Source organism: Labrus mixtus, chromosome 9, assembly GCF_963584025.1.
Source record: "Labrus mixtus chromosome 9, fLabMix1.1, whole genome shotgun sequence".
NCBI classification, from domain to species: Eukaryota; Metazoa; Chordata; class Actinopteri; order Labriformes; family Labridae; genus Labrus; species Labrus mixtus.
In genome coordinates, this window is record NC_083620.1 from 29,115,321 (window position 1) to 29,137,820 (window position 22,500).

The window sequence follows — 22,500 nt, forward strand, 5'->3', positions numbered from 1 at the left end:
AGAGGAGGAGGAAGAGGAAGAGTAAGAGGAAGAGGAGGAAAAGGAGGAAGAGGAGGAAGAGGAGAGGAGGAATAGGAGGAAGAGGAGGAAGAGGAGGAAGAGGAGGAGGAAGAAGAGGAGGACGAGGAGAAAGAGGAGGAGGAGGAGGAGGAAGAAGAGGAGGAGGATGAGAAAGAAGAGGAGGAGGAAAAGGAGGAGGAGGAAGAAGAGGAGGACGAGGAGAAAGAGGAGGAGGAGGAAGAGGAGGAGGAGGAGAAAGAGGAGGAAGAGGAAGAAGAGGAGGAGGATGAGGAGGAAGAGGAAGCAATGAAGGAGGAGGAGAAAGAGGAGGAAGAGGAAGAAGAGGAGGAGGATGAGAAAGAAGAGGAGGAGGAAAAGGAGGAGGAGGAGGAAGAGGAGGTGGAGGAGGAAGAGGAGGAAGAGGAAGAAGAGGAGGAGGATGAGAAAGAAGAGGAGGAGGAAGAGGAGGTGGAGGAGGAAGAGGAGGTGGAGGAGGAAGAGGAGGAAGCGATGGAGGAAGAGGAGGAGGAGGTAGAGGAGGTGGAGGAGGAAGAGGAGGAGGAGGTAGAGGATACTGGAGGCGGACAGGACAGAGGAGGAGGAGATGAAGATGAGTGTTGGATAAAGAGGTGATGGTGGACAGACGAGAGGATGAAGAGAAAGAGGATAAAAGGCGATGAAGGAGGGCGATGAAGGAGGTCCCTGAGGGATCATGAACTTTTACCCCCGTCCCTAAGCTCATCAGGGTATATTTGGCCCCGGTCCCTGAGGTCCCTCAGAGGTCCCCGAGAGGTCTTTGGGGTCATGATTGGCCTTCATTACTCTGAAGGGGCTAATGGGAAATGTGCAGAGATCTGAAGTGTGGACAAATCAGTGTGCAGTAATTCCACATCATTTATCCCCCGTCCAGTAAAAATCAATAAGTGATGATGTCATAACCACATGATGATGTAATGACCAAGGTCACCCAAACTAACCCGGTTTAATCTAAAGGATGAATGTGACATTTTAGCAATGACTCTCCCTGCTGCAACGAGGAGAGTGAAAACGTAAAATCAGAAATGACGTCAGAGAAGCTATTTCAAGCAAAACCTCCAAAGAGGTCAAAGGTTACCTAGTCGACGGGAATTCTTTAAATCAGAGGTTTTCCTTTTAATCCCGTCCACACACGCTCCGCTCTCAAAAACACCTCCGTCCACATGAAAACATCAAACAAACTGTAACATCTGTAAATCAACAACGATGTCCTTGACAATTATCTCGCCATTCCTCTGCAGAGGAGGGGACGAGGAAGAGGGGACGAGGAAGAGGGGACGAGGAAGAGGGGAACGAGGAAGAGGGGACGAGGAAGAGGGGACAACGAGCACAAAGCTCTGTTTTCAGCGTCTACACAGAAACACCTTAAACAGAGTTTCTTCACCCTGGAAGGAGTTTTACAAAAGGAGAGTTTTCAGGGACCTGAAACGTAGTTTGCCTGCAAAAGGTCTAAATTTAGGTGCAAACACTGAACCAGATTTCATCTTGCAAACATGAAGTGTAATGTAACATGATGTGTTTCTAAAAATGCTTTTAGAGAACACTGGTGCCTTAGTTTGAGTGACAGCTGTGAGGTTTACATCAGGTCGATCTGGCGAGACAGGACCGCCCTCTTAAACTAATTCTGATCGCTTTGCTGATACAAATAACTGATTAGTCAATACCTTAGTGCCCCGCTGGCCCCCACCCCTCCTTCTGTTCCTCCATCCCCTGATCCATACAAACATCCTGCTGTCTCTGCAGCCTTCAGTCCATGACGGGTGGACTCAGACCGATGTGTTCCTCTAAAACAAACTTCATTCACTTTTCTTTACTGTTTTGAGTTCAAACCAACGAGCAGCACGTTAGATTTATGAGACGTGGACCTCTGGGATCCAGAACTGAGACAGAGATGGAGACAGATGGAGGGATAGAGAGAGAGAGAGAGAGAGAGAGAGAGAGAGGTGATAAAGTTAGAGACACAGAGGGAGACATGAAGAGATGGAGACTTTTTGTACAAAGTGGACCTCTGGGAGTGTTTTATGACGGACAGAGGGGATGGAGGGACGGACTCAGGAGGAGGAGGAAGGAGATCAAATTATTGATCAAGTGATCATCGGTAGCAGCAGGGGCGATCAGAACTCGTTTAGAGAGAGAGAGACAGAGTGTCAGATCGATGTGAAACCTCAGAAGCGTTAGCTAATCATCGAGCAAATCAGAAGAATCTGTGTGGAGGATTTGAGCTCATCTAATGAAACATCTTCTGGTATTGACGACTGATTTTGAGGAGGGGAGCGGGGGGGGGGGGGGGGGTGGGGGGGGGAGGTCACTTGTCCCGGCTTCACAACGTCACTTTAAATAAAAGTACTAACATATAAAGCGTTGTTATGAGAAGCTCCAGAGATTAGCTTCCTGATTTTGGAGCTTGAGTGTTTTTAAACTTCTCTTTTCAAACGGCATCTTAACCTCAATTATTCACGACTTTTTAAAAGCAGAAAAAGCCGCAGAAAGGACGACAACCTTCCTAAAAAAACATCCAAAAACAAACCCTCCATATCACTCTTATACTTAGTACTTATAACTGAAGTGTTCTCATGAGAAGCTCCAGAGTTTAGCTTCCTGATTTTGCAGACTAAATTGTTGAAACTCTCCTCGGCAGCGTTAGAGAATCAGGATCTTGTTCTGAAGCTTTGTGACGCTCACTGTGGCCGATGGCGAGGAGTAAAGAATCTTAAACCCAGTGAGTCAGTCGTTCTCCACAGACAAACCTCTCCAGTGCCACAGAGAGAAAGTTACTTTCTGTTTTGGGTCTGTGTGTGTTTTTTTTTTTTTTTATGTGGATTGCTTGTTTTTTGTTGTTTTATTTTTCTCTATTACAAAAAAATGGGCAAACTAGGATATTATTATAACCATTTTGTGTTCTTCTTCTGCATTCTATTATTGTTTTGCATAACATTTAAAAAAAAGAAGAAGAACGATGTAAGAAATGAACTATGTTTGGATTGCCCAATAAACACAAAGTTGCAAAAAAAGAAAAGTTAGAGATATGATTTGATGAAGTCACTAACTTTATCAGACTCTGAGATGATTCTGTGTTTTACAGACATTTTGACGAGTCTGCTGCAGTCCTTTTCTCTGGATAAATGAGCTGGAGGTAAACGTGTTTTTTGGAGGTCAGATGGTGAGTTTTGGGGGGGGGGGGGGGGGGGGTGTATGAGTGATGGACGGGGCATATGGGTGGTTGGTACGCACACAGTGAGAGCAGTTGGCAGTGCCACCGAGGCTCAGCGGAGTGATCCATCATTCAAACAAACGCTGACACCAAGTCACACACACGCTGCCAGGGAGTCAATAAAAACACACATGTTCAGGAGGAGACTCATCTGGAGCGGGGCGGGGTGAAGACAACACACACCCACACACACACACACACACACACAGTTTATTCAATAAGAGTATTTAAGGCCTCTTTCAGTCTGCAATCTGCTGCTGGTTTTTAATTGTTCTGAAGCAGATTGCAAATCGTCCCAGGAAGAAATCTGACTTGTGACCAAAAAAAAAGGCGATTTCAGTTTTTTGTTCTTAAACAGATTTTAGAGTCTTATTGGTTCATTCTTTGGGGCTGGATGACTTCATGACCCCAAAAATAAATCTTTAAAAAATAAAAATAAAATAAAAAGTTGTAGTTTTTGTCCCTGACAGGCTCAGGTTGTTCCTCGAAGTGTCTGACATCATGCCAAAGCGTAATGATAACTATGAATAAATATATTTGTCAGACTCACCTCTGTCGAACTCGTCTGGAATCTGTCAGGAAGAGAAGAGAAGAAAAGATTAAAATCAGTCTTCAGTTTCTGATAATCCATCGTATCAGGGTTCCAGTGTTGACAGTATTTGATCAGGATCAATCAGGGTTCAAGTTTGTGGTGACAACATTACAGCAAACATGATCAATCGCTCTGACATCGATTAATAAATCTGATTCATTATCAGGAGGACATGTGATAAAGTGGGTTAAAAACTGTGACCCCCCCTGCCCTGGCCATGTGGGATTTGCCGGCTACTGGTGTTCTGTTTGTGTTTCAGAGCTTTGGCCCCCTCTGGTGGTCGGTTATGGTTTTGCTTGCTGCAGGAGAGAGAGAGTTCAGACTGAGAGAGCGAGAGAGTCCAGACTGCAGGAGAGAGAGAGAGAGTCCAGACTGCAGGAGAGAGTCCAGACTGAGAGAGAGAGAGAGAGTCCAGACTGCAGGAGAGAGAGAGAGAGTCCAGACTGCAGGAGAGAGTCCAGACTGAGAGAGAGAGAGTCCAGACTGCAGGAGAGAGAGAGAGAGTTCAGACTGAGAGAGCGAGAGAGTCCAGACTGCAGGAGAGAGAGAGAGAGTCCAGACTGCAGGAGAGAGAGAGAGAGTCCAGGCTGCAGGAGAGAGTCCAGACTGAGAGAGAGAGAGTCCAGACTGAGAGAGAGAGAGAGTCCAGACTGAGAGAGAGAGAGAGTCCAGACTGAGAGAGAGAGAGAGTCCAGACTGCAGGAGAGAGAGAGAGAGTCCAGACTGCAGGAGAGAGACAGAGAGTCCAGACTGCAGGAGAGAGTCCAGACTGAGAGAGAGAGAGTCCAGACTGAGAGAGAGAGAGAGTCCAGACTGAGAGAGAGAGAGAGTCCAGACTGCAGGAGAGAGTCCAGACTGAGAGAGAGAGAGTCCAGACTGAGAGAGAGAGAGAGTCCAGACTGAGAGAGAGAGAGAGTCCAGACTGCAGGAGAGAGAGAGAGTCCAGACTGAGAGAGAGAGAGAGTCCAGACTGAGAGAGAGAGAGAGAGAGTCCAGACTGAGAGAGAGAGAGTCCAGACTGAGAGAGAGAGAGTCCAGACTGAGAGAGAGAGAGTCCAGACTGCAGGAGAGAGAGAGTCCAGACTGCAGGAGAGAGAGAGAGCCCAGACTGCAGGAGAGAGAGAGAGTCCAGACTGAGAGAGAGAGAGTCCAGACTGCAGGAGAGAGAGAGAGTCCAGACTGCAGGAGAGAGAGAGTCCAGACTGCAGGAGAGAGAGAGAGCCCAGACTGCAGGAGAGAGAGAGAGTCCAGACTGCAGGAGAGAGAGAGAGTCCAGACTGCAGGAGAGAGAGAGAGTCCAGACTGAGAGAGAGAGAGAGAGAGTCCAGACTGAGAGAGAGAGAGAGAGTCCAGACTGAGAGAGAGAGAGAGAGTCCAGACTGAGAGAGAGAGAGAGTCCAGACTGAGAGAGAGAGAGTCCAGACTGAGAGAGAGAGAGAGTCCAGACTGAGAGAGAGAGAGTCCAGACTGCAGGAGAGAGAGAGAGTCCAGACTGAGAGAGAGAGAGAGAGTCCAGACTGAGAGAGAGAGAGTCCAGACTGCAGGAGAGAGAGAGAGAGTCCAGACTGAGAGAGAGAGAGAGAGTCCAGACTGAGAGAGAGAGAGTCCAGACTGCAGGAGAGAGAGAGTCCAGACTGAGAGAGAGAGAGAGAGTCCAGACTGAGAGAGAGAGAGTCCAGACTGCAGGAGAGAGAGAGAGTCCAGACTGAGAGAGAGAGAGAGAGTCCAGACTGAGAGAGAGAGAGTCCAGACTGAGAGAGAGAGAGAGAGTCCAGACTGCAGGAGAGAGAGAGAGTCCAGACTGAGAGAGAGAGAGAGAGAGTCCAGACTGAGAGAGAGAGAGAGAGTCCAGACTGAGAGAGAGTCCAGACTGCAGGAGAGAGAGAGAGTCCAGACTGAGAGAGAGAGAGAGAGAGTCCAGACTGAGAGAGAGAGAGTCCAGACTGCAGGAGAGAGAGAGAGTCCAGACTGAGAGAGAGAGAGAGAGAGTCCAGACTGAGAGAGAGAGAGAGAGTCCAGACTGAGAGAGAGAGAGAGAGAGAGTCCAGACTGAGAGAGAGAGAGAGAGTCCAGACTGAGAGAGAGAGAGTCCAGACTGCAGGAGCAGAGTACCTGAAACTCCTTTTCCCCGTATTCAAAACGTACTTTGGGAAGCTTTGTAACCGACTCAAAGACTGAAGCTTTCAGAACTTTGAATAAAGTTACACAAGTCTGAGGACATGGACAATGATTCTGTCTGCAGGTAGACAACGCAAGACAGCCGACTCGATCATACAACAAATAAACAAGTTAAAAAAAAGATCTGATGAAAATGCAGAGAAGAGAGAAGAAACATGGAGAGAGAGCAGGGAGGATCAGGAGGTAAAAACAGTCAAGTGAGGGAGGTGATGATGGAGGGAAAGGAGGGGAGGAAGCACAGAGAGGGTCTGGTCTCTGGTGTAGAGCTCCACCTGGTGGCAGAGCCCAATAACTGCACGTCTATTTGTCCCAGACTGCTCACAATATGTGATCGCTTTAAAAGTCGACTTGAAAAACACTGAGAGGCTCTAATGTTGATTCTTTGTACAGATAGATAAAACAAGACAAAACTTCCAGCTTGACTTTTAGGATTTTGTTGAGTTAAATCACCTCTTTTGTTCATTCAGCTTCAAAGTGAAACAGTTCTGTGTTTACAGTGTGGGAACCACATCCCAGTCCCTCCTCTCCCAGGCTGCAGCTCTGCAGAGGTACCGAGGTGTCGATGAGGGTTTAACGGCCTCTTTAACACCTCCCTCCAACTCAACAAGCAGCAGCTGGACTTCAATTGACCGTCGCATGTCAGCGTCTCATTCCTCTCTCATGACTTCTTATCACGGCTCTGTCAGCTTCTCTGCAGCTTCATCGTCCTCCGTCGTTCCCACAGCTCCTCTTCGTCAGATCGCTAATACTTGTAAATTAGGTCCAAATGATGAAGGTGTCATCTGTTTAAAATTTAAAATCCTTAACTGAGAATGTTACACACTCAATAATCTGACGGGTCCTTTTTGCTGCATTTTGACCTCAGAAGACAACGGGCTGCTGTGGTTCCTCAGGCGTTTCTTCTGAGTATGGACGCCATATTGAGGAAATATTCACATCTGTTAATAAACTTGAGAAACTATCATTGCACCATCTGATGTGTGAACCTCACATGGGCGCTTTGATTGCAGAAAAATGTGTGCAGAGTTCACTGAGAGTGGAAAGATGTCGCTAACCGCACACAAAACAAGAGCATCGTTTGCTCAAGTCTCAAGATGTCACTCATGAATCATATCGTGCTCATCATATTCATCCAGCGCTGTGCAGGTTGCTCCAGTTTTTGCAACCAACAGTGGAGCGAGAAGCTGTCTACACGGCCTGCGTTCACATAAATATGACGAGCTGAGAGGAGAGGGGACACTTTTCAAATTTAGTGTGAGGCCAGACTAAAAAACTATGTGATTTTAGTTTAAAAGAAAGTTTCCTCCCTTGAAGGAGCAATGAAGGAAAACTCAAACAGACAACAACATAAACACACTTGCAGGTTCCCCGTCCTGCGTTCATCACATGACCGTCTCCACAGGCAGGAGACAAATTCATCAACAATAATAAATGTCAAAGTAAAAATGTACAATCTGTGTATGAGGATAATCTATTTTAAAGGTCATCAAGAGGTGGACTTGTTGTCATGACCACCTGAGACATCCCTCCACCAACTCTCAGCAGACTCTTTATTGTACTCCCCCGAGCCGTTTTTTGCAAATGAGATCGTTTTTGCAATGAGGCTGATTTGCATTGGGGGGGGGGGGGGGGGTCACGTCTTCCCTCATGTGAGTTCGCCCCCCTCATTTACTGAGCTCAAGAGTGCATGAAATGGTCAAGTCAAGCTGAGGGCGCCCTCTGCTGGATCAAACTGAAAACTACTTCAGACAGCCTGCTGCGCTGACAGACCGGATGATTTGAACCCGAGCAGCTCATCACAGATGGAATATGAACTTTCTCCCTCAATGTCTCCCAATCAGCACCTCTGCAGAGATGTTTGTTTGCTCTGCAGCTCCTCTTCATCCTGGATCTCATCATCACACTTCATGAAAACACAAAGTCTGTGCATGACATCAGGCAACACATGTGCAACACCAAACCACCAGATAGAACCAGCTGAGGAGAGGAAACGTCCAGTTCTGAGAAAGAAGAACTCAGAGAATAACTAAAAGTTCAGACAGAGGGTGAGATGAGCGACTCCACTTCCTGTTTGAGACGACCATATCACCAATCAGGTAAAGACATAGATCTGCATGTCTCATGATGGCTTTTTTAAAGGTTAAAGTGCAACTTGAGAGAAGTGTGTCCTCCTGATGCCCCGCCCCTTTACCTCCCAGCCTGCAAAAAGAGGTTTTAACCAAGGTCACCAAGAGCCATCGTTTCCCGCTGACAGCTGGGACAAGAGCCCTCCGAGGGGTGGAGGGGGAGGAGGAGGGGGAGGGGCGAGGGGTCTGAAGGTGGAAGAAGTGTGCCTCTGCTTTGAAGTGAGTCGTCCAGACAGGATACAAACCAGGAGAGTTTATAACGTGTGAGAATGAGAAGAAGAAAAGATCTTTACAACACGGGCCCGGAGGAGAGGACGGGTCCTGGTTCCCGCGTCCTCACATCCTCACATCCCCTTCAGACAATAACTCAGAAAAAACAAACAGGGAGCGATCCAGAAACAGACGAGGAGATTCAGTTCAGACTCAAAGTTGGAAAAATTCAGATTACTGGCTGAAGTCGACTTGAGCTTGTAGTTTGCCTCTTTGCATTTTAGAGACAGTAAAAACATAAAAAATAACCAGCTCCTTCAGTGAAGCAGAGCTCGTGTTTTTAATCTGTAAACACCACAGACATGAAACCAGAAGTGAGCCCACATCGTTTTTATCCGTTTAAAATCAACACTTCTGACGCTGCGTGATGTGTGCTGAAAGTCAAAACAAATATTTATTTTACATATTTAAAATACATTTAAAATCATCGTTGTCGTGCGACATATCGCACAGCCTGACTTCAGATTTTCTCTCGTCTTAAAAAGTGCAAAAAGGGAGTTTTGTTTTTTTTAAACAGGAATGTTCTAGAAAATTTACTTGAGTGAACTTCTGACAGGAACAAAAAAAAAAACAACACGAGGGAGGGAAAAAAACAAAAATCATAATTAACAAGGCAGAAAAAAACCAACAACAACAGGAAGTGGAATAAACAGAAAAACTCGATTAACCAGATTGAAACAGACAACTAAATAAATCTCCTCCAGTGCAGAGAAGCTTGAGACCACACATCGTACACAGACACCCGTCATGTCCTCAGAGGTGTTTTATTCTTTGAACTACAAACTCTCACAGCAGCCCCGGCACACGCCACATGTCATGGCGTCCTGTTTAGCAAATGTCGAGCGTGAAGCCGGGAAAGCCTCCCCGAGGACGAGGAGGTGCGATAAGTGTGCTCTTTGAAGGATCAGACGAGCGGCACAAGACGGCCGCCGCAGCGCCGCCTCCAGAAGTGTGAAGTGTGTCGTCTGAAGGGAGCAGGAGGCTCAGGAGGATGTGGAGGTGAGATAAGTGTGCTCATTGAAGGAGGGAATCCTCCCAGACTGTAAGGAAGTGAAGGAAGACAAAAGACAGATCCTCTTTCCCACATTCACACCTCCACTCACGTCATCAAAATGAGGCTTTGTTTGATCCAAAACAACGACACAGCAGGCTAAATATCGTTTCTCTGATTCCAATCCCTGAAACTTTCTATAAAACACTGAAGTAAGACTCGGATCATTTATTTTCTTTGGATCGATTAGCATCAAGCAGAGAAACAAGAAAACACTCAAACGAGGTCATGAATGTGCAGATCTGGATCCTTTTGCATGTGGAAAGCTGAGCCCTCCTCTCATTGGATAATCAAATATAAAAGCAGGAAGTGGAGTAAAGAGCCCGCTCTCCTGTTTTATTCTCGGGCCGTCGGCTTCAAAGTGGTGGGGGGGGGGGGGGGGGGGGGGACACAAAGAGCAATTAGCAGGAAGCCATCCTGAGACGTTTTGGCTCTGTGCTCTGAACAAAAGGGTTTTAATGTGAGAGAAGTGTGCCCCCCTTTGAAGAGTCCCGGATTCTCAGGCCGACACCTCTCAGAGCTCACCTCCTGCCAAATTACGACTTCAATCCCCAATTTACACACGAGAGCTTTAGAGAAGGAAATCCAATCTCAAATGTGAAGTTTGACTCTTTTTTTAAAGTTTGAAGTTGTTTTTAATGTTTAATAATGCATGCTGAAGTAGACCTCTTCAAACTGTGCAAATGGTAAAGGAAGTGTTCCTACAGTCTCTATGCGGAACTCCTCCTGTAATTCTGAACGGGCCAAAGCCATGACTAATGCTATTGGCGTCTTGATTGCAGCGGATTACATGCAGAGCGTCAGCGTTTCCTCTCGGTTGGAGGTGAAGTGGAACAATGTTTTAGTTGCGTGCAATTTTTTTGAAATTATTGTCATTAAAATAATTATTAACATTTACTGGACAAAATAATCAACCAACAACAACAACCACCCTGTTGTCACAACCCGGCTCATGGGGAATGGCAAAAGACAAAAGAGGAGTCAGAATTTTACCAACAAAAATGAATAATTTATTTAGAAACTCAGAAAAAAAGATATTTCAAATGACACTGAGTGTGATTTGTGTGTGTCAGGGTTTTTCTATTGACAGAGAGAGAAATATTAAAAGTTGCTACTGCATTCAAAAAAGTGTTGGCTTCATAAACTGAAAGGTGTCTGTGTTTGTCTCTGCAATTTAAAATAAATATGTTTATATACAGGCTATCTTGATTAGTTCATTTCATTCTAAAATACTTTTTATTTTATTTATTGGAGACTCTTTTGCAGCATAAGTTTACATTCTTTCTTTTTTTTTTTTAACAATGTTTAATTTAAAATGTTACTAAAAAGAAATGTGAGCAGGTGAACGAGTCTGACCAGTCGATGCTGCATTAAGACAAAGTGTGAAAGTGAAGTTCTAAATGTTCCTAAGAAAGAAGTAATAAACCGGCTCTTTAATGAGCTTTGTCTGTTTGATGGCAGGACGGGATATGAGGGTCATTATTCACGGGGGGGGGGGGGGGGGGGGGGTCATCAGCCTCTTTGATGCTCCCGACGGCTCAGACGAGAACCTCCACATCACATCGACCTGTGAAGTGTGCTGCCTCCTCTTTAACACATCAACAAGGAACCAAAGGGGGAAGGAGAGGAGGTGAGATAAGTGTGCTCCTTCCTCTCCTGTTGTAAAGGACACACGTCACATCCTCCTGTGATGTGTGTCCTTTACAACAGGAAGAGGAGCTCCTGTCTGCGAGGTGAGCGGAGCGCCACCACCGCCGCCGCCGCCACCCGCCGCACATCAAAAGAAGAAAGAGATTCACAGCAGAGCGCCAAAGTGTGCCGCTCCCGAGAACGTCCTGCTTAAGTCTCACACGGACGAGTAAATGTGTCCTGACTAATAAACAGCTGCAGGGATAAGTGTGTGTGTGTGTGTGTGTGTGTGTGATCAGACTTACCGGGTTTCCTTGTTCGTCCACTGAATTGCTGCCTAAAAAAAGAAAGAAAACAAAAAGATGATCAGCGCTCTGAAGGGCGTTTCTCTGAAAGACAGACAGCTGTAAACTTTAGCAGAAATAGTTTATGTTTTTTTATTTCAAACAGTTGAAATAAAATCTGCCAGCTATAATAATCAGCTGATATCAGCATATCCAGTGACCATCAGCTGATTTTATCACAGATATGAGCCGATATCACTCGATTTATTCACCAGTTAAACATCATTTCATTTGAGTTTCATTGTATTACACTAGCAGTTCTCTTTCACCAGCAGAGGGCGCTGTATGGATTACAACAAACATCATCACTCTGCAGAGTGTCAAGCGGTGATACACGTACATGAACAGTCATTTTCCAGTCGAGTGATCATCTTGTCTTCATTGTAAATCTTTTCCACAAGTGTTTGATAACAGATGGATCATCACAATAAATGTCTAAATCTATCTCTACAGATCAGAGAAAGATATCGAAACCAAAAATCCCATATCAGTCGGGCCCCAGCATGTATCGTATAATATGAGTCTATAGACCTGAAGTCAGGGGAGAGAAACTTTGTTAATAAGACAGTTCAAACATCTGACTGAAAAGACATTTTGTTTAGTATCAGCTCTGGAAACTCGTGTGATGTTTGATGTTTGTAGACGTCAGAGTTTTGTCTAAAAACACAAAATGAACAATACTTGAGAAACATTTCATTTCTGCTGTGATCAGAAAAAGTCAAATATTTGCAGGTTGCAGCTCGAGGTGCAGATTCAGTTCAGCAGTTTGGAACTCTCCTGAATTCTCTGATTGTTTAAGAAGAAAGAGGAGGCATGCACACATTTTTAAAGATTAATGCAACAGGTTACACTTGAGTTTGAACGCCGAGTAGAAACAGAGCGGAGGTGTACGAGGTTTTCTGAGGCAAGGAAAACAAAAACTGCTGAGTCATGTCAGATTTCTCCTCCAACACTGTCGTCGTCTTTCTGCATGAATTAAAGCCGCACTCTGGACTCATTCTTCTCCTCTGACACTATCAGTTTGACTTCATTGTTTACAAATGAAGCAGTGGTCAGAAAAACACCACAACCTAAAAAAAAAGAGAATGCACAATAGGCTGGAGGCATCCACTTAAAATGGATTAGGTGAATGAATCCTTTATGTTTTGAGCTGTTGGTCAAACAAACAGAACATCTTTAAAAGAAAAAAACATCCCCAGGGTTTAAAACCTTTGATTTCTTTATTCAGCATCTTTTAAATGTTTTAACATGCAGGATGGTCGACCATATGCAAACAAACGAACATTCACAAATATCAGATTAAAAGTGAATTTACTTTTTTCTAAAAAGTGAGACATGCAGAGTACCAACAACCAACCAAAGCCTTTCTTTATGTAAGTCTCATTAGCACTTCATCAGTTTTTAGAGCGTGCACAAAGCGAACTCATCCAACAGATATTATCTGAGAGAGACCCAAATCTAGAGACGCTGAACCAAAAAGTATTTCACAAACCTATCTGCAGGGGAACCAGGACAAACATGCAGATTATTATCCAGCTGTTGTCGAGTTATAATCCACAATATGAGACTCGGGAGGGTTAAAAAAAAAAAAATCCACATGGTTTAAGAACATATTCCAACAACGTCCTCCAGCATCAGGATGAGGGAGAAAGGAAAAGTCGGTGCATCTCCTGCAGAGATCAGTGAGATCTGGCACTTCCAAAGCATGCAGTCGTTTTTTATTAGGCTCCGTTTGAGACACCGTGCCATCACTCCTCTGCAGAGTGCACGGCGGCACATCAGCAGGGGAAATAAACCAGCTGTGGAGAGCGCTTCGGTCATAAGAAGAGGACAAAAGAAAGAGAAATCCAAAACGTCCCCGATTAAGAAAAAAATCTTCAGGGACAGGAAGAGCTTGAAGGTAAAAATAAAAAGCAGCAGCGACTCCTTGAATCCAGCAGATGAACCAGCAGCTCCACTGAGTCCCATCCCTCCTCGTCAACATCCTGATAAAATCCTTTTACATCACCGCCGAAAGTCAAACTCCAAAAAAATAAACCTTCTGCCAGGAATCTCAAGACGTTCTGCTCTCAATCTAAAATGTGTCCTGAGACGCTCTGACACCCCGCTCCTGTTTTCTACCTGACAGTGTGACTTTCTCTCTGAAGACAAGCTGCTCACGTCTGACTGACAGCAGCTAGCTCCGCCCCCTCTGTGGGCTGTCCCTACAAACAGGAAGCTGAGGGGTGATAAACCAATCACACCCAATGTTCACATAGGAGGGGGCATTAAGTCATGCAGATAGTTAGAGCTCTGAGACACTGTGATGTTTCTTACTTTTTATTTTAACGATTACTGGAGAAAATCAACAACAAAGTTTGTCATTTTATTTCATTTGGAGACTTTTTTCAATTCGTATTTTGTTTGACCGACAGCACAAAAACTCAAGATGTTCAATGAACCTTCAATCTGACGGAGAACGACAGAAAAAGCTTGAAATACTTTTTAGAAAGACGCCATTGAGACAGGAAAACTTTCCAATTAAACACGTTTATCTGTCTTGATGCTCACATACAACAAAGAGGAACATGTTGTGAACGTGATGGTGAGAGCATCAAACATTCACATGTTACTTTTACACATTAAGTGATTTCACACGTACACAAAAATCCTGAAAACTTCCTGAACATTTTTAAGGTGAGCTGCACGTATGGACACAAACAGGTCGAGTTTTTCATTCTGATTTAACCGCAAAAGAATTCCCGCTAACCCTTTAGCAAAGAAAGAGTCTGCATGAAGTCAGATCTGATGAATGAACGCAGCAGCAGGTAATATTCTGGAAATGTCGCCTCAAGCAGGCAGAAGGAGGAAATAACTAAAAATGTTTTTCTTTTTTTTCTCCTTTGACTCTTCTTCTCTTTCTTTTAATTTAATTTTATTCTTTCATTTTATATAACTCATTTTTTAGTATTTCCACATCACGGGGGGACACAACCTTTTTGACACCACACCACTTATAAAAATGTAAAATATTATATTATATATAATATAAAATATGTGTACTGTATGTTAAGACATGATGACAATAAAAAGTAATTAAAAAAAAGAAAGAAAGAGGAGATAGGCTAAAGCCCTCCGAGCGGCACGATCTCAGTCGGGTAAGAAAGCTGTTTTCGGTTCTCCTGTATCTTATTCTCCGCTCCTGTTTGTTGACATTATGAACCAATCAAACAGAGAATTAATCAAAAAGGAAAAACTGTTGCCATAGCACCAGACTGCGACGCTAGTCCGACATTTAAGCGTTTGCTCTTTTTACAACAACTTTCCTCCTGATTGATTTTCAGTAAATCAACGATTTTTACACTGACCGTAAAAAAAGAAAGAAAACAAGGTAGCATGACATTCATCACTCTGCAGAAAACAATGTGTGTGTGTGTGTGTGTGTGTGTGTGTGTGTGTCCATTCAATCTGGAAGGTAAAATGTTGTGTATTGTGTATTTAGAGGTATATTTGCAGACGCCTGCAGATTAAACGTGTTTCCTTCTTGATAACGGCGACATGTGGCTACCCGTCGAGGTCACAGCCATGAGGCGTCATTGGAGGAAAACATACATGAATAAAAAACAGCGTGACGCGTCTCGAGTCTTTTTTTTTGGCCCTAATTCAATCTCTACGAGTTAAATGTTCGGCACTGAAACAGAAAATCAACCTGCAGACAAACTGACCGTGCCTGAGTGTGTGTCAACATTTCCTTTTTGTTTTGTGGACATTACCTTCTTGCATTAGAGTCAGTTTGGAGTCTTAAGAGTTAAGTGCTTCGTCTTGTCTGAGGAATTTCAGGTTTCACGTCTGGACTGTTCCCTCAGTACTGTGCGTTTGTTTCCTGTATCGTCTGTGCTTTATCAAGTGTACGTGACTCTCCCTGCAGCCACATTTACCCACAGGAACAAACAAAGTCACCTGAACCTTAAAGTTTCCACACTCACCGAATAGGTAGACCATGCCGACCGCCCCGCCGATCCCCATGAGCCCGGCCAGTCGAAGCACCATCTTCTTAGCGTAGGCCGTGTTCTCCTTCTGCTTCTTGTCGTCCTTCTGCTCCCCGTCCCGCTCTCCCTCACCTCCCTCAGGGGGGGGCTGGCCCTGCAGAACAATAACAATTAAAGGGGACATATTATGATGAATCCTCTTCAGGGTCCTCCGTAGACCCTGTGGTCCTCCATAAACCTGTGGTCCTTCATAGACCCTGTGGTCCTCCGTAGACCCTGTGGTCCTCCAGAGACCCTGTGGTCTTTCATAGACCCTGTGGTCCTTCATAGACCCTGTGGTCCTTCATAGACCCTGTGGTCCTACATAGACCCTGTGGTCTTTCATAGACCCTGTGGTCCTTCATAGACCCCGTGGTCCTTCACAGACCCCGTGGTCCTTCATAGACCCTGTGGTCCTTCACAGACCCCGTGGTCCTTCACAGACCCTGTGGTCCTCCAGTTTTGGGTCTAGGGGAGGGGGGGCGGGGTCTCTGTGCTGACCTTCAAACCAAACAAACCTTGAATGTTAACTGTGTTTATCTCTCAGCTCCTACATTAAATGAGGGTTCATCACACAGATCAGTGTGTGTGTGTGTGTGTGTGTGTGTGTGTGTGTGTGTGTGTGTGTGTGTGTGTGTGTGTGTGTGTGTGTGTGTGTGTGTGTGTGTGTGTGTGGGGGGGCACAGACAGAGAGGAGGAGGGGGGAGCTAATGCTAACTTCAGGCTACCTGTCATAGCTCCCTTTAGTAAATCAAAATAAACAAATGAACCTCTTTAATGTGTTGAAGAATATATCGATTAAGCTCTGAACGAGACCGTTAAAGTCACATTTTGTTTATGACGTCACAAGGTGAGACAGGCAGCCTCTCAGCACCTGTGAAAACGCATGCTAACATTAGCATGCTAACATTAGCCTGCTAACCTGTTAGCTACCTTCATCTCAGGTTCATTCAGATAATCTACGGCAGCCCGGAGCGGACACCAAACAGTCATAACGCGGACACGTTTCATAAGAATGACACGCGAAGAAAAGTCGTTATTACTTAGTGTGTGGTCAATATAACATGTAAGAGGGGTAGCTTCGATTTCCGTTAAACGGACACTTCGTGTGGGCGGGGTTTCACGGCAAAAGGCGGGAGTTACGCAGTCCCCGCCCACAGCGCTGCGCAGGTGAACAAATCGAGCGAGCTTAGCTTCCTCACCTGGCTCTGCTGCTGCTGGAGCTTCTCCTGGAGGATCGCCTGAGCCAGCCCGCCCGTCACGCTGCCTGTCGGCGGCTTCTCCGTGGAGAGTGTCCGGACTGTATGCACCACAGCCGGGGAGGAGACGCCCGCCGCCCCGCTCCGGAGCCGCAGGAGGCCCCGGCTCGCCCGGACACACATGGGGAACACAGACGTAGCCGACATGTTGGATGGTGTAAAAGCACAAGCTGCCGGTGAGCTGTAAGACGGGAGAGCGAGTCAAAAGGACAAAAGCAGCTGATTGGCTGAGGACTGTTTGATTGGCAGGCGGCAGGTGCGATCACGGCAGCTAGAGGCCACGTGGAGAATGAGGAGGGCGGGACTTACAGTGTCCGATCCAATCAGAAGCGAGAGTGAGTCTGACCTTCGATTGCGTAGCAGAGCTGCCATGATGGTTGATGGCAAGTTGCCCAAAACTATGGGCAATTATATCACATTCACAAATTAAGAAGTTAAAACAAAAAGTGTTCTACGGAGGCCCTGAAGTCCCAAAAACTAACAGAATAGAATCTGCCGTCAGGCTGTTTAATCAGACTGTTTAACAGCATCACCACTCACATCAATAACGGTGTGTGTTTTTTAATTATAAGTCTTTCCACAAGTGGAAATGCACATACCTGGTATTATTCGATTATTGTATTTTTTCTCTGCCGTTATTTAACTGATGTACATATGTTTGATTTTTATTTTTAATAATTTTATCCCTTTTTCCTGTTTTCTTGAGCTGCTGTAATACAAAAATGTCCCCCATGGTGGATCAATAAAGTTTATCTTTATCTTTTAGAATAGAATAGAATAGATAGAATTACTTTATTTCCAAACTGAGAAATTGTGGCGTTACAGCAGCAGGTTGTCCAAACACACAATATGAGTAAAAAACACAATATAATATTAAATACAAAGTAAATAAGCACTAAAGATATCAAAACTAAGAATGTGAATATATACATCCAGGATTTAACTAAGCATTACTAATCTTAAATATGAAAGATTAAATGTGCAAAAACAGAGTTGTAAATGGACAGTATTGACATGGGGAGATGTGCAATCAGTGATACTATAAGTTAAAGTGCAGGAGTGTAGACGTGTTATAAATATAACGGCGAGTAGACAGACAAATGAAGTGAATTTGAGTGCAGGGATAATTTGTAAATTAAAAAAAAATATGTGTATATATATATATATATATTGTATAGCCTACATATATATTATCTTATGCACACAAGAAAGTTATCTTGAGCGCACAAGATATCATCTAACACAGACAGTGGTTCCCAAAGTGGGGGTCATGAGACACTGAGAGGGGGGTCGCGAGAAAACGATACAAATCAAAATGTAGGGGGGGGAGGCTATAGGTGCTATAGAAATAAAGTTATTATTATTATTATGCTTTGGCAACACTGGCCGGCTGTGCGCAACATTAAATGTTTTAACCACCTACAGGGACGATGGAGGTCTGTGGTTTCCTCTTATCTCTTCTTCTTATCACCTTCATGTTTCACAGTGCAGAGCTCTCAACCTCTGTCCATTTTGAACAGGTGCAGTGACCAACAGCAGCCACCAGGGGGCAGTCAAGAGTGTCACTACCATGTCAAAGAGAGGAAACATTTTGTTTTTTAAAAAGGCTGTCATGAAAAAAAACTACAGCATACTGAGAATTTCTGTAAACTTTTCATAAGGCAGTTTCTGAATGTAAATAGTTGTAGTGACACTGTGTGACCACAAGGGGGCAGTAGTGCACAGAACAGTGGCTTTAAGGCTCTCTACATGCATAGCAGTAACACAGACAAACATAGCAGCTACACTTAGACATGAAGACGAGCTCTGTTTGACTTTTTTTATTAACGTAAAAAAGATAATCAACTTAACTTATGATAACGTGCATTAACTCATAATCACAGTGAACCAGAAACAACAGCGGTCAACAAAAAATACGGCAACCCAGCTCACCCCCTCTCCTCCACTGAGAACAAAAAATCAACACATCTCCGCTCATACCCATGTGACCCGACATCCCCCTACTCAATATAATCCTAATGAATGATATAATAATCAATAACCCAAAACACCAATATATAACAGACTACCTTAACCTTCAATAAATACCATAAAGACAATTATATCCATCCATGGCTCCAACAGGGAGGTTTCCTACTGTCATTGCAAACTGCATATTTTGAGCCACTGTTGTGGTTTAAAGTTTGGCCTGGGGCCCCCCAAGCAGGTGCCTGTTTTACAAGCAGCACCTCTGGGGAGGACAGGGGGGTTGATGGGAGTGATTTCATACAGACGTCCTTCTGGCTTACAGCTGAGAGGACTGAGTCATAACGTTACAGCTCGTACAAACACACGGCAGAGCACGCTGTACTTCTAGAAAAGCTGTGTCCAAAAATAGATTTAAATGTTCTGTTTATATAACAAAACATCTTATTTTCTAGAGAAGCCAATGTTTCTTTGATACAAGATGAGCAGCACCACGGCTGCCACGGGCAACATGAACAGACCCCCGGATACCCAGCCAATCGCTTGTAGATTTCCAGACTCTTCAGTTTTATCTAAAAAACAGAAAACACTCTCAGCTCACTTTCAAAAGCATTTCTATTGATGAGGTTCAGTTTATAACGCAGTTCCAATAGAGATTAATGTCGCAAAAAAACAATCAAACTTACCCCAGGTGATATTAATATGTAAGTTTGATTCTGAGTGAGACACCTCACAGGTGAACGTCGCTAAGTCATCCCTGAAGATCTCGATGTTGTCTCTCCTCTGGAAGGTGTCATCGCCGTTGGGAAGGGGGCCTGTAGAATACACTCCATCGTCTCCGATTAGAACGCGACCCTCCCTCTTGATATTCAGCTCGATGTATTTGGGTAAGAAACCTGTCGCCAGGCAGGTCAAAACGACGTTCTTCTTGAATTTGGAGTTCTTTGCAAACATGAGAACTTTTGGCGGCGCTGCAAGGAGAAGCGATAAAGTGATATAATTTACAGGAAACAATAAAACGATGATGTTTTATCATGTGGATGAATGACACCAAATCCCAGAATGCACAGCACCGCAGGCCACTCCCACTAAGGTCCTCTAGTTCAGAATCAGAATCAGAAATACTTTATTAATCCCAGAGGGAAATTCGATCGTTACAGTTTCTCCAAAATATTCAGTATAGCAGTAGAAATATAGAAAAAAAAACATTTACAGACATATTTACTTCAACACATAAGACCGTTTCCTCAACTGATTCAGAGATTTCTTCCAGAATTGATCTTGTAAATTCCTGTCAGAAAACAGACTCTATGTCTGTGTCCATAGGCAAACAGTGAGAGCACTGACACTACCAGGCGGCGGCAATACAGCAATATAACGGCGAGAGAGCTGCTGCAGACAGGCCGGTCTTGTGTCGCGGTGGCCCTGGCAGCCAGCGGCCGGAGCAACCAAAACACAAGACCGGCCTGTCGGCAGCAGCCGTCTCGCTGCTATATTTATATTTTTTCGCTATTATCAGCTTTCTCCACAGAGCCTGTTAGCATAGCTTCCAAGCAATATGGCGGACGTTAAGTTTGAGTTCCCACCCACTGATCTGTGATTGGTCTGTAGCTTCAGTGGTCGAAAATATGAGGAACTAGCGTTGTAGTTTCACCCTGCTAACCACAACAGCTTCCAGTGACGCAAAAATCGTCATTTGTGCGTCACTTGAAGCTTCTTTACAGACTCAGAAATACAAAGATTTCACATCTCAGGGGAAAATGAGGGCGGGATGCACGACCATTCAAAAACACTACCAGGTTTCTAATGATACAAAGATTAATGCAGATGGGTGAAGTATCCCTTTAAGTGCTGTGACTGGGGGTACTCACAAATGAAGCCTTTCTTGTTTATTTATTTCTGAACTTGTATTTGAATCGTCCTGATGCTGGGATATTGATGTCTGTAGTGTGGAAGCTTGTGTCCCCTGCTTGTTCGGGTTGCTCTGTGTGGTCAGGCGCGGAACACAGACTGTAATTATTAATGGACGAGGCCTGAGTGGCGTCCCCCGTCTGTTCCTGCAGGGGGCGCTGGAGTCCCATCGATGGCGGTCTCCATGCTGGAAATGCTGTCTCAGTCTAACTTTCAGTCAACCTAACGACAGGCTGAGAGCTGGAGCTGAGGCGGGTTTTAAACCTCCTGACAAACCATAATAAAATTCACCCCCCGTACAGTGGGTGCTCATCAGGACAATAACTAATACAATACTATACTATATACTATATATATAATACAATAACTAATCACACCAGTATCATTTTTTTAACCAGGCTGTGAGCTTGTTAATTTCTGCTTTTTTAGAATGGGTGTGTATGTGACTTCCTGTGCTTCTGCAGCCAGCCTCTAGTGGACACTCGGGGAACAGATTTCAGTAACACTTTATATTAAGGTGCTTGTAATAAGCATTAATAACAGTTAATAAGTCACTTATAAGACCTTATTAGATTCTTATTAACACAAATAAGACTATACAAGTGTTAATATAGACATAATTAACACTTTTTGTATTAGAAGACACTTATAGGCTCTTATTAGAAATGTACTAACACTTTATATACGGTCATAAACATTAATAATATGTTTATTAACATTAATAAGACTTCATGAGTGTTAATTAAACAATACATTAATTTATAATTGGCTTGTAAGATAGTAATTAACAAAGAAACTTCTTATAGACCACTTATCAACATTCATAAGATTTTTATTGACATTAATAAGACTTTATTAGGTTCATATTAATGCCTTATAAAGATGAATAAATACTTTATTATGCACTTATTAAGAGTTAATAAAGCTTCTCTGCAGGTACTGGATCTAAAGTGGGGACACTGCTTATAAAGATTATAAAGATAAAGATTAATTATGCCTACATTAACACTTATATAGTCTTACTTGTGTTAATAAGAATCTAATAAGGTCCTATAAGTGACTTATTACCTGTTATTAATGCTTATTACAAGCACCTTAATATAAAGTGTTACCCAGATTTCAGTTGCATTTTCTCTGGCTAAAGGTTAGCATGAACGACCGTACCCTGAGTCTGTTAATCAAACAAGAAAAATGGATTTAAAAAGAAAAAAGTTTTTCCGTCATACATACCGGCTTGAACGAGCTGCTCTTCCCTGCATTTCATGAACGCACGGAGCCATCCGATGCAATTATTCTGCAGGTAGCCGATGGTGTATTGTATCAGCTCCTCGTTATCCCACTTCCTCTTGGTCTGTTCTGCTGCCAGACTTACTGCGACCCAGACTTTGTTGGTGGCGTCGAAGGAAATGAAGTCCTTTCCATCGTAGCTGTACATGTCAATGCCACGTGTGAACTTCAGGCTGCCGTTTGCCGTCTGCTTTTCAGCCTCACAGCCGTGCCTCCACTGCAGCACATGGATGTCTGGAACGAATGGAAACAACACAGAAGTAGGTGAATTCATTGACAGATAAGATGAAAAGCTGCCTTGTTTGCCCTTTGGGGGCAATAATCAGTATTTATCAGTGTTTTATCTTACAGATCACTGATCAAATCAATAGTTTATAAAGTGCTCTACTTTGGCTCTGCTGCAGGTGTCTTTCCCTCAGAGTTTACCCACCACTCTGTCTCACCTATTGTCCCGCCCACAACACTATCTGATTGGCTAGACGTCACACAAGTAAAGGCTAAAGCCCGACAGATTAATCGGTCAATATTAGCATATCCAGTGACCATCGATATGCGTCGATGTTTCTAGATTTATTCACCAGTCAAATTGCATTTTATTTGAGTTTCATTGTATTTCACTAGCAGTTCTCTTTCA

The 22,500-nt window shown here is 44.0% G+C and overlaps 2 protein-coding genes across 2 annotated transcripts in view; both read right to left on the reverse strand.

Moving 5' to 3' along the window:
- Positions 1-16,933, reverse strand: part of timm50 (translocase of inner mitochondrial membrane 50 homolog (S. cerevisiae)) — a 40,066-nt gene extending 23,133 nt beyond the window's left edge. The window contains exons 1-4 of the mRNA XM_061047258.1: positions 16,647-16,933; positions 15,403-15,559; positions 11,399-11,430; positions 3,798-3,819 (exon numbers count right to left, since the gene is read on the reverse strand). Coding sequence (XP_060903241.1) covers positions 3,798-3,819; positions 11,399-11,430; positions 15,403-15,559; positions 16,647-16,850 — 415 coding nt within the window. The 5' untranslated portion in view covers positions 16,851-16,933. The remainder of the gene's footprint in view (positions 1-3,797; positions 3,820-11,398; positions 11,431-15,402; positions 15,560-16,646) is intronic.
- Positions 16,934-18,510: 1,577 nt separating this feature from the next.
- LOC132980879 (H-2 class I histocompatibility antigen, Q9 alpha chain-like) overlaps positions 18,511-22,500 on the reverse strand; it is an 8,098-nt gene continuing 4,108 nt past the window's right edge. Inside the window, exons 3-5 of the mRNA XM_061047248.1 lie at positions 21,810-22,100; positions 19,355-19,639; positions 18,511-19,240 (exon numbers count right to left, since the gene is read on the reverse strand). Coding sequence (XP_060903231.1) covers positions 19,113-19,240; positions 19,355-19,639; positions 21,810-22,100 — 704 coding nt within the window. The 3' untranslated portion in view covers positions 18,511-19,112. The remainder of the gene's footprint in view (positions 19,241-19,354; positions 19,640-21,809; positions 22,101-22,500) is intronic.